The sequence below is a fragment of the Thalassophryne amazonica genome, chromosome 2 (genome assembly GCF_902500255.1).
Source record: "Thalassophryne amazonica chromosome 2, fThaAma1.1, whole genome shotgun sequence".
NCBI classification, from domain to species: Eukaryota; Metazoa; Chordata; class Actinopteri; order Batrachoidiformes; family Batrachoididae; genus Thalassophryne; species Thalassophryne amazonica.
In genome coordinates this window covers 101,270,523-101,287,680 of record NC_047104.1, presented here as the reverse complement: position 1 = coordinate 101,287,680, position 17,158 = coordinate 101,270,523, and the positions used below count along the sequence as shown (strand labels likewise).

Sequence of the window (17,158 nt, the reverse complement as noted above, 5' to 3'; positions counted from 1 at the left end):
TTGTCTCCCTGGGTCCACGGGTTTTTGTCAAATACATGGAGAGAGCCTTCACCCTGTGGAGAACAGTCCTGCTGTGACTTACACAGATGACGACCAGGATGATGTCATCCATTAACTCTAGGATGACTGGGCCCTGAGTGAAACTGACTTGGGAATGGAGATCAAATAAACGGAACACATCAACGAACAGAGGAACTCACTTTGCTGAATAGCAAAAGAACCTGAAGACAAATCAGAGGTCCAGCTGGTTTACAGTCTGTTCGGGGAAACATCCCACCTCTTTGCCTGAGATCTGGCATCAACATAATAACCTAATACCTCTCTGTGACACTGATCTCCACTTTGATGAGCTGCACAGCAGATGGACATCTGCTTAAACTTTCTTTCTGTCAAATAAAACTGTTAGGGCATTTGTTTCTAGAACAGAAGGTCCCTGTTTCAAGGCCACCCCTGCCCACACTCCATGTAATGTGGAGGGTGCATCAGGAAGGACACTGAGCATAAACCTGTACCAACGACAAGCTAGAAAGGCATTCATAGAGCACATAAGTCTGCCGGGGTGAGAACAGTCAACCATTAACCTCTGCTGACCAACAGAAGGTATTCTGTCATTCCTTATGATGTGACAATGAAATAATGGGTGTAAAAAAAAAAAAAATCTGACTGAAGTATAGATGGCCATACCAGCTGTTATATATATATATATATATATATATATATATATATATATATATATATATATATATATATATATATATATATATATATATATATATATATATATAATTTTTTTTTTGAAGGATTTAAATGATATATTTTCAACATCATTTTAAAGATTTGCCAGATCCAATCTACCTTCAGACATTTTAGAATTGCTTTGAATTTTTGGAAGGTCCCCATTACACAATGGAACTGTAATTTACAAATTACAGAGTTTATTACTAAGAACAGTCACATTCTTACTTTATTTTGGCTCAAGGCTCAAATTTTGCTTTCATCAATTCATGTCTGTCCTTATGAAATGTTGAAACTGTGCCACTTTTTGTTTGACTAATAATTTGTGAGAATAGTGAGTGAGTCACTGTGCTTTCATCCTTTACAGCTTGCCACATCCATGTGTAACATGGTACTGTGGCAACAAAGGCATCACCGCTGATCTTCCTCTAACATTCACACAGTTATATAGAACTTATGTAAGATTTTCTTTGCCACTGTGTCATTTAGTCACTGTGCTGAGCATCTGTTTTGTCCCTCCTTTGTTCTTTCAATGGTTTAGAATTATTCAGTGCACCTATTAAGCAGATATACTATTCCTGAGATACGGGCAGTGGTCTGTGCTTTTGTGTTATTCTATCTGTTGCTATGCATTCAGTTATAGTGCAGCACATGGGTGTGTTTATTGAAACCCTATACAGTTTCTGTTGATATTTTTCACCCCCTGTCCCATTTTTTCATTTTTTACTGATCCTTGAAGCTCTTCTTTACATTCAATAAATTGAGTAATGAGCAACATTAGTGTGAAACGATTGTGCAACGTGATATGTTAGTGGTTACACCTGGTGTACCTTACAATACCTTACAAGTTGGTGCCAACAAATTAAATTCAGTTTACAGATTTGCATTGTTCAGCACAGCTGAAATGTAAAAGAGAAGCAATACAACAAATATCAAAATACAATGTTGATATGATTCTAAACATATGTGACATGTATTGTTTCACTGTCAGTATTTTTATAGAAAACATTTTCAAATATTAGTCTTTAAACATATTCATTTCCTGCTGCTCATCATTCATTTTATGTTTTTTAATCTTCTTTTAATGAATTGTTTCAAACTCTGTGATATGGGGACCTCTGTTTAATGTTGTTCTGGAACTATGTTCAGCATTTAGTTAATTTAGTGTTTTATAGATAAATTTATTATTATAATTTATTATTATTTGTTTGACTCATCAGATTACATTGTATGAACTAAGGCTGCTATTTGGATGTGGATTTTCCATTTGTTCCTGATTGACTCGCACCAGGTTTTGTCAGGTGTGTTCAGCCAGTCAACAGCTGGCTGAAAAATGGAACACTCCTGATATGGCTTAGTATGCTCAATTAGAGCAGAATGGAAAATGGAAAATATGCTTTGGGTCCCAAGGCCCAGGATTGGGAAACACTGATGTAAAGAGCTCTTGCTCTCAGATTTTTTTTTTTCCTTTTTCAAAAGCTGAAAGAAGACTGTCAGACTCATGATGCAGACATCAATCAATCAATCAATCAATTTTTTTATATAGCGCCAAATCACAACAAACAGTTGCCCCAAGGCGCTTTATATTGTAAGGCAAGGCCATACAATAATTATGTAAAACCCCAATGGTCAAAACGACCCCCTGTGAGCAAGCACTTGGCTACAGTGGGAAGGAAAAACTCCCTTTTAACAGGAAGAAACCTCCAGCAGAACCAGGCTCAGGGAGGGGCAGTCTTCTGCTGGGACTGGTTGGGGCTGAAGGAGAGAACCAGGAAAAAGACATGCTGTGGAGGGGAGCAGAGATCGATCACTAATGATTAAATGCAGAGTGGTGCATACAGAGCAAAAAGAGAAAGAAACAGTGCATCATGGGAACCCCCCAGCAGTCTACATCTATAGCAGCATAACTAAGGGATGGTTCAGGGTCATCTGATCCAGCCCTAACTATAAGCTTTAGCAAAAAGGAAAGTTTTAAGCCTAATCTTAAAAGTAGAGAGGGTGTCTGTCTCCCTGATCTGAATTGGGAGCTGGTTCCACAGGAGAGGAGCCTGAAAGCTGAAGGCTCTGCCTCCCATTCTACTCTTACAAACCCTAGGAACTACAAGTAAGCCTGCAGTCTGAGAGCGAAGCGCTCTATTGGGGTGATATGGTACTACGAGGTCCCTAAGATAAGATGGGACCTGATTATTCAAAACCTTATAAGTAAGAAGAAGAATTTTAAATTCTATTCTAGAATTAACAGGAAGCCAATGAAGAGAGGCCAATATGGGTGAGATATGCTCTCTCCTTCTAGTCCCCGTCAGTACTCTAGCTGCAGCATTTTGAATTAACTGAAGGCTTTTTAGGGAACTTTTAGGACAACCTGATAATAATGAATTACAATAGTCCAGCCTAGAGGAAATAAATGCATGAATTAGTTTTTCAGCATCACTCTGAGACAAGACCTTTCTGATTTTAGAGATATTGCGTAAATGCAAAAAAGCAGTCCTACATATTTGTTTAATATGCGCTTTGAATGACATATCCTGATCAAAAATGACTCCAAGATTTCTCACAGTATTACTAGAGGTCAGGGTAATGCCATCCAGAGTAAGGATCTGGTTAGACACCATGTTTCTAAGATTTGTGGGGCCAAGTACAATAACTTCAGTTTTATGAGTTTAAAAGCAGGAAATTAGAGGTCATCCATGTCTTTATGTCTGTAAGACAATCCTGCAGTTTAGCTAATTGGTGTGTGTCCTCTGGCTTCATGGATAGATAAAGCTGGGTATCATCTGCGTAACAATGAAAATTTAAGCAATACGTCTAATAATACTGCCTAAGGGAAGCATGAATAAAGTGAATAAAATTGGTCCTAGCACAGAACCTTGTGGAACTCCATAATTAACTTTAGTCTGTGAAGAAGATTCCCCATTTACATGAACAAATTTAATACCTATGGCATGCTCTAATCTCTGTAATAAAATTTTATGGTCAACAGTATCAAAAGCAGCACTGAGGTCTAACAGAACAAGCACAGAGATGAGTCCACTGTCCGAGGCCATAAGAAGATCATTTGTAACCTTCACTAATGCTGTTTCTGTACTATGATGAATTCTAAAACCTGACTGAAACTCTTCAAATAGACCATTCCTCTGCAGATGATCAGTTAGCTGTTTTACAACTACCCTTTCAAGAATTTTTGAGAGAAAAGGAAGGTTGGAGATTGGCCTATAATTAGCTAAGATAGCTGGGTCTTGTGATGGCTTTTTAAGTAATGGTTTAATTACTGCCACCTTAAAAGCCTGTGGTACATAGCCAACTAACAAAGATAGATTGATCATATTTAAGATCGAAGCATTAAATAATGGTAGGGCTTCCTTGAGCAGCCTGGTAGGAATGGGGTCTAATAAACATGTTGATGGTTTGGATGAAGTAACTAATGAAAATAACTCAGACAGAACAATCGGAGAGAAAGAGTCTAACCAAATACCGGCATCACTGAAAGCAGCCAAAGATAACGATACGTCTTTGGGATGGTTATGAGTAATTTTTTCTCTAATAGTTAAATTTTGTTAGCAAAGAAAGTCATGAAGTCATTACTAGTTAAAGTTAATGGAATACTCAGCTCAATAGAGCTCTGACTCTTTGTCAGCCTGGCTACAGTGCTGAAAGAAACTTGGGGTTGTTCTTATTTTCTTCAATTAGTGATGAGTAGAAAGATGTCCTAGCTTTACGGAGGGCTTTTTTATAGAGCAACAGACTCTTTTTCCAGGCTAAGTGAAGATCTTCTAAATTAGTGAGACGCCATTTCCTCTCCAACTTACGGGTTATCTGCTTTAAGCTACGAGTTTGTGAGTTATACCACGGAGTCAGGCACTTCTGATTTAAAGCTCTCTTTTTTAGAGGAGCTACAGCATCCAAAGTTGTCTTCAATGAGGATGTAAAACTATTGACGAGATACTCTATCTCACTTACAGAGTTTAGGTAGCTACTCTGCACTGTGTTGGTATATGGCATTAGAGAACATAAAGAAGGAATCATATCCTTAAACCTAGTTACAGCGCTTTCTGAAAGACTTCTAGTGTAATGAAACTTATTCCCCACTGCTGGGTAGTCCATCAGAGTAAATGTAAATGTTATTAAGAAATGATCAGACAGAAGGGAGTTTTCAGGGAATACTGTTAAGTCTTCTATTTCCATACCATAAGTCAGAACAAGATCTAAGATATGATTAAAGTGGTGGGTGGACTCATTTACTTTTTGAGCAAAGCCAATAGAGTCTAATAATAGATTAAATGCAGTGTTGAGGCTGTCATTCTCAGCATCTGTGTGGATGTTAAAATCGCCCACTATAATTATCAATATACCACATTTAACTGTTTTAGTCTGTGGTGCAGTTGAAGGTGCTATATTATTTTTTCTTTTTGAATTTTTATGCTTAAATAGATTTTTGCTGGTTATTGGTAGTCTGGGAGCAGGCACCGTCTCTACGGGGATGGGGTAATGAGGGGATGGCAGGGGGAGAGAAGCTGCAGAGAGGTGTGTAAGACTACAACTCTGCTTCCTGGTCCCAACCCTGGATAGTCACGGTTTGGAGGATTTAAGAAAATTGGCCAGATTTCTAGAAATGAGAGCTGCTCCATCCAAAGTGGGATGGATGCCGTCTCTCCTAACAAGACCAGGTTTTCCCCAGAAGCTTTGCCAATTATCTATGAAGCCCACCTCATTTTTTGGACACCACTCAGACAGCCAGCAATTCAAGGAGAACATGCGGCTAAACATGTCACTCCCGGTCTGATTGGGGAGGGGCCCAGAGAAAACTACAGAGTCCGACATTGTTTTTGCAAAGTTACACAGCGATTTAATGTTAATTTTAGTGACCTCCGATTGGCGTAATCGGGTGTCATTACTGCCGACGTGAATTACAATCTTACCAAATTTACGCTTAGCCTTAGCCAGCAGTTTCAAATTTCCTTCAGTGTCGCCTGCTCTGGCCCCCAGAAGACAATTGACTATGGTTGCTGGTGTCGCTAACTTCACATTTCGCAAAACAGAGTCGCCAATAACCAGAGTTTGATCCTCGGCGGGTGTGTCGTCCAGTGGGGAAAAACGGTTAGAGATGTGAACGGGTTGGCGGTGTACACGGGGCTTCTGTTTAGGGCTACGCTTCCTCCTCACAGTCACCCAGTCAGCCTGCTTTCCTGGCTGCTCGGGATCTGCCAGGGGGTAACTAACGGCGGCTAAGCTACCTTGGTCCACACCGACTACAGGGGCCTGGCTAGCTGTAGAATTTTCCACGGTGCGGAGCCGAGTCTCCAATTCGCCCAGCCTGGCCTCCAAAGCTACGAATAAGCTACACTTATTACAAGTACCGTTACTGCTAAAGGAGGCCGAGGAATAACTAAACATTTCACACCCAGAGCAGAAAAGTGCGGGAGAGACAAGAGAAGCCGCCATGCTAAATCGGCTAAGAGCTAGTAGCTACGCTAAGCTAGCGGATTCCTAAAAACACGCAAAGTGAATAATGTGTAAATAATTTAGAGGTGATTCAGCAGAAGGAGTGCTTTAGTTAAGGCACGTAAAGATTACACTGGGAAACAAATCGTAATCTAGATAACTAGATCAATCTAACTGCGCAGATTAAACAGCTAACAGATACAGAAAAACACCGCTGTGCTCCGGAACAGGAAGTGATACAATACCGCAGTGAGAGCCAACCACCAGTAAAACATGTAAGCAGACATGTAAGCAGCTGTGCGGGGCTGGTGCTGAGAGAAGACACCCAACTGCTACACCTGCGGGATGAAAAGCCTTGTCCGGCATTAGCGTAAGTGTGTGGAAAAGTCATGACACTGCTTGATAGAGAACATCCCAAGCGTTAAGCAGATGTATTTGATTCATCTGAGTATCTTGCTTTAATAATCATGTAGGAGGCTGAGCTTTTCAGCTGACCTTCATATATGTTGGCCTATCAGGCGATGTATAATTCTAATAGAATCATTCTAATTGACTTCTTTCAATAGTAACTGATGTCTGTAAACCAGAAACATACTGAGATGGTGGCCCCATAAAAATTGGCCAGTCAAAATTGGCTCATGATACAACCATTGATACTAAAACTGCAACAATGAATTGATCAATCAGTTATTAGTCAATTTGTTAATTAATTGCAAACTATTTAGTTAACTGATTAATTGTTTTACATCTTTTTTAAATGTCCAGATTCTTTATTTTGCTGATTAAATGTGAACAAACGTGTTGCCCATGGGGATCCATGGGCTCTTGATTGGGTAGTCTTTATAAAATAGGCAGCTGGCATTTTTCAAGGTTGGTAATAAATTATGCAAAGTTTCTATAATGATTTTAACTGAAAGTGCAGGAAATTTAAATGGGAAAGTTTTGTGAATAACTGCATTTATTATTTTGCACAAGTAAGTGATGTCATGTTTTACAACTTGCAAGGCTGAGATGTTTCCTTTGTTCAGAGCTTGTGTGGTTACCAGGGACTGATTAATGGTGATATCAACATCCATTGTTCGCTGTTGTTACCTAATATCTAAAAAATTATTAGGCCTAACAACTTTGCGTTTTCATGGCATTCATCCTTGACCCAAAAATCATAAACACCAAACAGCAAATGTCAGCTCTCCCCAGTTTCTCTGTGATCGAAGTTACACAAACTACACATGTACAAAGAGGCCACTTTGCTTTTAATAAATTGATGATTTACTGCCCCCTGCTGGAATGGTGTATGAGTCCAGAATTTAATTATCAACATCCATTCTTCACTGTTGTTACTGTTAGTAAGGTTAGACCTTACTTGTATGAAGTGCCTTGAGTCAACTCTGTTGTGATTTGGCGCTATTTAAATGAAAATAAATTGAAATTGAAAAATTGTTACCTAATATCCCTAATTTCTCCAAAAATATTAGTCCTATCAACTTTGTTTTTGTGATGTTCATCCTTGACCTGAAATACATAAGCATACCAAACAACAAATGTCAGCTCTCCCCAGTTTCTCTGTGATCGAAGTTACACACACAGTCACTTAACTTTTAATATATTGTCGCAAGCTACGTGGAAGAATGAAGGTGGAGTCAGAACTCTGTCTTTTTTGCATTCTACCATAAGCAGGTGCTTTTATTTTTACACACCCACATGCAGAGACAGTGGCAGAAGACATCAAAAACACTACACTTCCTACTCATAACAGCAACATGACACTTAACTAAACTGACTAAACCACCTGAACTCCAAAAACACAATAAATCAATAACAACAACAATATTAAACTAACATGAACTACAATAACATTTAAAACCCCCAAACCCTAAACTCGAACTAAAACAGATTTAGACAGATTTGTGAACAATACTTGAGCGAAATAGGTATTTTGTGTATATAAAAATTTTTTTTAGATCTTTGCATTCAGCTCATGAAAAATGGCAGCAAAAACAAAAGTGTTGCCTTTATAGTTTTGTTCAGGGTATGTATGGATAGGGTTGGAACGCCTAAAGAAAATGATTTGTCAACCAGTTGGGTCAAATGTGGGCAGTGAAATTCCAACTTGACTTTAATTTATAAAAAAGACAAAAATTGGCACAAAAAAAAAAAAAAAAAAAGACAAAAACTGGCAACTGGCAAAGTTGAAACATGACATTAACACAGCGAACCACATGTAAACAATATTTATGGTACTACATGTATGACTGCATCTCTTCTCTTTGCAGATGATGTGGTTCTGTTGGCTTCATCAGACTGTGACCTCTGATGTTAACTTGGCAGGTTTGGGTATGAAGCAACTGGGATGAGGATCAGCACTTCCAAATCTGAAACCACGGTCTGCTGAAAAATGGTGGATTGTCCGCTGTGGGTCAGTTCAAGCTTGGCTGTCTGAGTCCTGACTGTGCAGAGAACTTAACCCGGTGTCAGAATCATCATCGTTCACACCTGTGCCTCCTTCACCTGTCTTCTCCTTCAGCTCCAGACTGTTCACTTTCTCCTGTAAATCTCGCACCTCCTCCTCTCTCGCCCTGAACGTCTCCTGGGTCGCCTTAAACAGGTTCCTGATGGTTTCTAAATCGGATCCAAGGCGCATGCTGACGTACCAGCTGGCCTCCAGCTGAGTTCTGATCCTCTCGCCTTCCAAAACCAGCTCGCTCTCCGCCTCTTTCATCCAGTGGAGATCCTGGTCCTCCTGGATCTGAGCGCTCAGGTCTTCTATGAGAGCCTCCTGCTCCCGCAGCTCCTTCTGCAGTTTGGTCACCTCCTCACACTGCCAGACGTACTCTTCAAACGCAGGGAGCGCGAGATGCGCACAGAACCGGTCTCCCTCTAAATACGCGTCTTGCACGTAGTTCACGCCGAGCCGACTCACTCTGTCCAAATGCACCTCCGCCTCCCGCCTCTCGATCTCCGAATCCAGCTCCTTAATCCTCTCCATCTGCTGGCGGATGGTGTGATCCTGAGAAATCACGAGATGAACCAAAGTCTCCATCCTTTTTTCGGCGGAGGACGCGTCTTTGCGCGCCGCGCGCGCCCTGCTTTTATTCATCTTCTCCAGCTTTCTGAAGGCCTTTCTGACGATCCGGCGCCGTGTTTCGGCTGAGATGATACCCTGCAGGGCAGGCTGAGAGTCTCCTCTGAGGACGCACGGGCTGTGTTTGCTGGGCAAAACGCGCGCCACCGCGCTCCGCGGTCCGTGGCTCTCCAAAGACGCGTCGCTTTTCACCAGCACGAACTTCACGTTCTTCTGCTCATCTGCCCACGCAGCCCACAGCTGCAACATCCTGGTGGCGTTCGGCAGAATCCTCTCGAACCCTCTCCATTTCTCCACGATGCAGTAAGACAGTGCGCACTCAGTGGGTGCGGTGAGGCCGCGCGCACAGTTTTGGTCCTCCAGAAGCGCTTTCACCACATCAGCGCAGGTTGTGCGCTTTGACAAACCAAGCAAGAGCTTTTCATCTCGGCAGACCCACACAGATATCCGAGTTTGTTCCAAATCCACCATGTCGCGCTCATATACCGATTAAAAACTGAGAATTCTTAGAACAGAACTCAGTCAAACTTCATCCATGTGCGCCCCCGCTGCGTCTGGGGAAAGATGCTGATGTCCATGTGCGCGCGCCGACGCTGAGATGGCCTCTGGTCACGTGACCGTCATTATAAAGTGCAGTATTGGAATCTAACGAAGTATAAATCCTTTATTACAGTACTGAAGTATTTTTAGTGGTTCTTCATTTTACTTGTGTTTTTCTGTTTCTTTCAGCTTTCACTTAATTTAAAATGTGTGCGTTTAGGCCCCATACAAAAAACATTAGTTTATCACCCCCGTCCGCATGCCGAAATCGGCCAACATCATTTTTTAAAATATTTTATTAATTTATTATTTATTTGGCAAACTTCATTGACGTCAGTACAGCTGGTGCAAGAACCGACACGTCCGCTAGGTGGCAGTATGCTTTGGCCGAAGACGGCCGAACTTTACCGAGCCAGGCCCGGAACTTGCCGCTTGGCTTGTTGTCAGAACCCACTGAACTATAGTAGCGTATAGTTCAGTGGTCAGAACCGACCCACTGAACTACTGACCACACACACGAGGAAGACGCCATTATCATGATACAGACTGCTGATAAGGCCAAGAAGCTGAAGCCACAGTACGGGGTGAGCGTTCACTCCAAGGCGGCCATGAGCGATATTTACAGCCAACATGAACAACGGTGGCAAGGTGATTTTACTCTGTTTCTATAACCCCAATTGCAATGAAGTTGGGACATTGTGTAAAATGTAAATAAAACAGAATACAATGATTTGCAAATCCTCTTCAACCTATATTCAATTGAATACACAACAAAGACAAGATAATGTTCAAACTGATAAACTTTTTTTGTGCAAATATTTTATCATTTTTAAATGGATGCCTGCAACACGTTTCAAAAAAGCTGGGACAGTGGTATGTTTACCACTGTGTTACATCACCTTTCCTTCTAACAACACTCAATAAGCGTTTGGGAACTAAGGACACTAATTGTGAGTGTCATGATTGGGTATAAAAGGAGCAGCCCCAAAAGGCTGAGCTTGTTCACAAGCAAGGATGGGGTGAGGATCACCACTTTGTGAACAACTACGTGAAAAAAAAATAGTACAACAGTTTCTCAACATTCAATTGCAAGGAATTTAGTGATTCTATCATTTACAGTCCATAATATAATCAGAAGATTCAGAGAATCTGGAGAACTTTCTATACGTAAGCGGCAAGGCTGAAAACCAACACTGAATGTCCGTAGCCTTCGATCCCTCAGGTGGCACTGCATTAAAAACCGACATCATTGTGTAAAGGATCTTATCACGTGGGCTCAGGAACACTTCAGAAAACCATTGTCAGTTAACACAGTTCATCACTACATCTACAAGTGCAAGTTAAAACTCTACCATGCAAAGCAAAAGCCATATATCAACAACATCCATAAATGCCACCGCCTTCTCTGGTCCCAAGCTCATTTGAAATGGACAGATGCAAAGTGGAAAAGAAAAAGACCATCCAGATTGTTACCAGGGCAAAGTTCAAAAGCCAGCATCTGTGATGGTATGGGGGTGTGTTAGTGCCCATGGCATGGGGAACTTACACATCTGTGATGGCACCATCAATGCTGAAAGGTACATCCAGGTTTTGGAGCAACACATACTGCCATCCAAGCAGCTTCTTTTTCAGGGATGTCCCTGCTTATTTCAGAAAGACAATTAAGCCACATTCTGCACGTGTTACAACAGCATGGCTTCGTAGTAAAAGAGTGCAGGTACTAGACTGGCCTGCCTGCAGTCCACACCTGTCACCCATTGAAAATGTGTGGCTCATTATGAAGCGCAAAATACAACAAAGGTGACCCCGGACTGTTGAACAGCTGAAGTCGTACATCAAGCAAGAATGGGAAAGAATTCCACCTACAAAGCTTCAACAATTAGTGTCCTCAGTTCCCAAACACTTAGCAAAGGTGATGTAACACAGTGGTAAACATACCACTGTCCCAGCTTTTTTGAAATGTGTTGCAGGTATCCATTTGAAAATGAGCAAATATTTGCACAAAAACAATAAAGTTTATCAGTTTGAACATTAAATATCTTGTCTTTGTGGTGTATTCAATTAAATATAGGTTGAAGAGGATTTGCAAATCATTGTATTCTGTTTTAATTTACATTTTACACAACATCCCAACTTCACTGGAAATGGGGTTGTAAGAAAAAAAATCTGCCCTCCCTCATCACTTTTTTCTGATGTCAAGGATGATAAACTTTTTTTTTTTTTTTAAATGGGGCCTTGTTTATTTATTTGCACGTTTTGTGGCATTTGTGAGTGTAACTCTGTATTGTAGTGCCTCACAAAGGTTTTCCAAAGCAATCCCTTGCTCATGTCATTATATCAGCTATTGATGACTGACAGTTCCTGATGCAGTGAGTGTTTATTTCAGGCCTGCTCTCTTGCGCTTTATACAGTTAATTTCCTCCAGATTCTTTGAATCATTTAATGATATTATGTACTGTGGAGGGAGAAATATGAAAATCCCTTCCCACCTTTCTTTGAGGTACATTGTTTTTAAACATTTCATTACTTTTTTAATTGGCAGCCCATCTGGAGTTTGCCAAAAGGCACCTGAAGGACTCTCAGACTATGAGAAACAAAATTTTCTAGTCTGATGAGACAAAGATTGAAGTCTTTGGTGTGAATGCCAGGCGCCATGTTTGAGGGAACCAGGCACCAACCCTACAGTGAAGCATGGTGTGTTGGGAAGGTGTCGTAACACGGACCCACAACAGGGGGCGCAAATGAACGGACAATGGATAAGAGAAGGAGTAACAATTTAATGTTGCACAAGAACACAACGTAATATAAACAAGAGTGCTGCCAATCATACACAAGAGGACTGCGGGCAGGCTTGAAGATAGGAGATCTCGGATGAACGAAGAGCCGGGGCCCACACCGCTTCTACCACCAACGGCCTGAAGAACACCGAAGCCGCCAAGCCCTGAGTCCCCAGGTGGTCTCTGTCCTCCGTTGTCGGCCCTGGTACTGCTGGCAGACAGAAACAGAAGGTGGTGAGTGTGAATCCTCACACCCAGCAACCTTGATTAATGATTCCTCTTGGAGGGAGAACCTCCACCTCCAATCATACACACGTGCAGCTCCTGTTTACCACTTATCGGTTTTGGGGTGTGAGGCGAAGTCGTCGCAGTCACACCAAATGCCAAAAATCCCAGATAAGGAATACCAACAGGAAAAACAGCTGCAAAACAGATCAGATTATTATTCGCAATAATCACAGCAGAGAAGTTTACCTCGAATCATAGGAGATTTCTCGGCGAGGAGGTGGAGTCGCCGTCCGGCCTTTATGGTGATGATGATGATGAGATGAATGAGTGACAGCTGGTGTTGAGGATGATTGACGGCTGTCACTCCCAGTGGTTCTGGCGCCCTCTTGTGCTTGAAGCCCGCACTCCAAGCAGGGCGCCATCTGGTGGTGGTGAGCCAGCAGTACCTCCTCTTCAGCGGCCCACACAACAGGACCCCCCCCTCAACGGGCGCCTCCTGGCGCCCGACCAGGCTTGTCCGGGTGTCGGTGGTGGAAATCGACCAGAAGGGCCGGGTCCAGGATGAAGCTCCTCTTCACCCAGGAGCGTTCTTCGGGTCCGTAACCCTCCCAGTCCACCAAGTACTGAAAACCCCGACCCTTCCGACGGACGTCCAGGAGCCGACGAACAGTCCATGCCGGCTCCCCGTCGATGATCCGGGCAGGAGGTGGGTCGGGTCCGGGGGTGCAGAGCGGTGAGGTGTGGTATGGCTTGAGTTTAGAAACATGAAAAACCGGATGGATCCGCAGTGAAGCCGGGAGTGTTAGCTTCACTGCGGCCGGACTGAGGATCTTGGCGATGGGGAACGGCCCGATGAAGCGGTCCTTGAGTTTGTGGGATGTCACCTGGAGCGGGATATCCTTGGTGGATAGCCACACCTCCTGCCCTGGTTGGTATGTAGGGGCCGGGGAACGCCGGCGATCTGCATGGGCCTTGGCCCTCGTCCGGGCCTGCAACAGGGCAGAGCGGGCGGTCCGCCACACCCGGTGGCACCTCCGCAGGTGGGCCTGGACTGAGGGTACCCCGACCTCTCCCTCCACAAGTGGGAATAACGGGGGCTGGTAGCCCAGACACGCTTCAAAGGGGGAGAGGCCGGTGGCAGAGGATACTTGGCTGTTGTGAGCGTACTCGATCCAGGCCAGATGGTTACTCCAGGCCGCCGGGTGAGTGGAGGTGACACAACGAAGAGCCTGTTCAAGGTCCTGGTTCGCCCGCTCTGCCTGGCCGTTCGTCTGTGGGTGATACCCGGACGAGAGACGCACGGTGGCCCCCAGCTCCTTACAAAACTCCTCCAGACTTGCGAGGAAAACTGGGGACCACGATCCGAGACGATGTCCGACGGTATCCCATGCAGACGCACGACGTGGTGGACCAGGAGGTCTGCCGTCTCCTGGGCCGTCGGGAGCTTCGGGAGGGCCACGAAGTGGGCCGCCTTGGAGAACCGGTCCACTATCGTCAGTATGGCGGTGTTGCCCTGGGACGGCGGGAGGCCCGTGACGAAGTCCAGGCCGATGTGGGACCAGGGGCGATGAGGCACAGGCAGGGGTTGGAGTAGGCCCCTGGTCTTGCGATGGTCCGCCTTGCCCCTGGCACAGGTGGTGCAGGCCTGGACGTAGTCCCGGACGTCGGCTTCCAGTGACGCCCACCAGAAGCGCTGCTGGACTACTGTCACGGTCCTACGCACTCCAGGATGACAGGAGAGCTTGGATCCGTGGCAGAAGTCCAAGACGGCAGCCCTAACCTCTTGTGGGACGTAGAGTCTGTTCTTCGGACCGTCTCCCGGGTCCGGGTTCTTTGCCTGGGCCTCCCGGACGATCTCCTCCACGTCCCAGGTGAGGGTGGCCACGACAGTGGACTCGGGAAGGATGGTGTCGATGGGGTCCGACAACTCGGCCTTGGCCTCCTCTTCGTGCACCCGGGACAATGCATCGGATCGTTGATTCTTGGTCCCGGGGCGGTAGGTGATCCGGAAGTCAAAGCGCGCGAAGAACAGGGACCAGCGGGCTTGCCTGGGGTTCAGCCGCTTGGCGGTCCGGATGTACTCCAGGTTCCGGTGGTCCGTAAAAACCGTGAAAGGCCCCGTAGCTCCCTCCAACAGGTGTCTCCACTCTTCTAGAGCCTCCTTCACCGCGAGGAGTTCTCGATTGCCCACGTCATAATTCCGTTCAGCGGGGGTCAACCTGCGGGAATAGTAGGCACAAGGATGGAGAACCTTATCGGACTCCCCGCTCTGGGACAGCACGGCTCCTATTCCTGAGTCTGAGGCGTCCACCTCCACTACAAACTGGCGAGTAGGATCAGGCTGCACCAGAACTGGAGCAGATGAAAATCGGCGTTTCAACTCCCTAAACGCGGCTTCGCACCGGTCCGACCAGGTGAATGGGACTTTAGTGGAGGTCAGGGCGGTCAGGGGGCTAGCAACCTGACTGTAACCCTTAATGAACCTCCTGTAGAAGTTTGCGAAGCCGAGGAACTGTTGCAGCTTCCTACGGCTCTTTGGTTGGGGCCAATCCCTCACCGCCGCAACCTTGGCCGGATCCGGGGCGACAGAGTTGGAGGAGATGATAAACCCCAAGAAGGACAGAGAAGTGCGGTGAAACTCACACTTCTCGCCCTTCACAAACACAACCGCTGTAGGACCTGACGTACATGTCGGACATGGGTCTCAGGATCCGGGGAAAAGATGAGTATATCATCCAGATATACGAAGACAAACCGGTGCAGGAAGTCCCGCAAGATGTCATTAACCAAGGCTTGGAACGTCGCGGGGGCATTAGTGAGGCCGAACGGCATGACCAGGTACTCAAAATGACCTAACGGGGTGTTAAATGCCGTCTTCCATTCGTCTCCCTTCCGGATCCGAACTAGGTGGTACGCATTCCTAAGATCGAGTTTGGTGAATATTTTGGCTCCATGCAGGGGTGTGAACACCGAATCCAAGAGGGGCAATGGGTATCGATTGCGAACCGTGATCTCGTTCAATCCCCTGTAATCGATGCATGGACGAAGTCCGCCGTCTTTCTTGCCCACAAAAAAGAAACCAGCACCCATCGGGGAGGTGGAGTTCCGGATCAACCCGGCGGCCAAGGAGTCCCGGATGTAGGTCTCCATTGATTCGCGTTCCGGACGTGAGAGGTTGTACAGTCTACTGGACGGGTACTCAACGTCCGGAATCAAATCAATGGCGCAATCGTACGGTCGGTGCGGTGGAAGGGTGAGCGCCAGATCTTTGCTGAAGACGTCAGCCAGATCATGGTACTCCCCTGGCACCGCCGTCAGATTGGGAGGGGTTTTAACCTCCTCCTTAGCCGTGATTCCGGGGGGAACCGAGGATCCTAAACACTCCCGGTGGCAGGTTTCGCTCCACTGCACCACGACCCCAGACGGCCAATCGATCCGGGGATTGTGCTTCACCATCCAAGGAAACCCAAAATCACTCGGGAGGTAGAAGGTGTCACGTAAAACACTACTCCTCACCGGTGATGTCCCAGACACACCAGGGTCACAGGCTGGGTCCGGTGTGTGATTAGCGGGATTAGAGTGCCATCTAGTGCCGCGTACCTTCAAGGGCGAAGGCAGAGCCACTAGAGGGAGCCCCACTTCCTTTGCCCATCTGCTATCCAACAGATTCCCTTCGGACCCCGTGTCCACCATTGCTGGGGCGTGAAGGGTAATCCCCACTCAAGATTAACACTGGGATTCGTGCTGATTTGCGGGGGCTTCCCGTGCACATGTTATGGCCCACCCTTAGCCCAGTTTCTAAGGACGGGCGTTGGTGTTTGACCGTTTGGGGCAGTCCTTTAACATGTGTTCACATGAGCCAAAGTAAAAACATTCCCCGCGGGCCAGTCTCCTTTGTCTGATATCTGATCTCACTTTAAGCCCTGCTCGTGTCCATAGCTTCGTCAGCAGGGGAGCTGTTGCCACACGGAGCCCACTGGCAATGGAGCGTTGGGAACGACGTCACCCTTTCAGGACCCGGAGAGAGAGGGACGGCTTGTGCCCGGCCACGCCCCCCGCCTGCTCCCAGACGGTGGTTCATTCAAAGCGTTTGTCTAAGCGTATAACCAGAGTGACAAGCCCGTCGAAAGTCCTGCGTTCGTCCTTAGCCAGTAAGTCTCCTTCAGTACTGGAGACAGTCCGCTTAGGAAGGCAGCGCTGGAGCGCAACGTCATTCCAACCCGACCTCGCAGCCGCGATGTGGAAGTCGACAGCGTAATCAGCTGCGCGTCCGACGCCCCTGTCTCAGTGACACAGCACGGGTCGAGGCGTTCTCGCCTCTGTTGGGATGAATCAAACACCTGTTTTGTATTCCCGT

At 45.5% G+C, this 17,158-nt stretch overlaps 1 protein-coding gene across 1 annotated transcript; it reads right to left on the bottom strand.

Moving 5' to 3' along the window:
* Positions 1-8,596: 8,596 nt before the first annotated feature.
* rassf10b (Ras association domain family member 10b) lies at positions 8,597-9,750 on the bottom strand. Its single transcript, XM_034163210.1, has one exon. The coding sequence runs from the start codon at positions 9,725-9,727 to the stop codon at positions 8,597-8,599; it is 1,131 nt and encodes a 376-aa protein (XP_034019101.1). The 5' UTR covers positions 9,728-9,750.
* Positions 9,751-17,158: the final 7,408 nt, after the last annotated feature.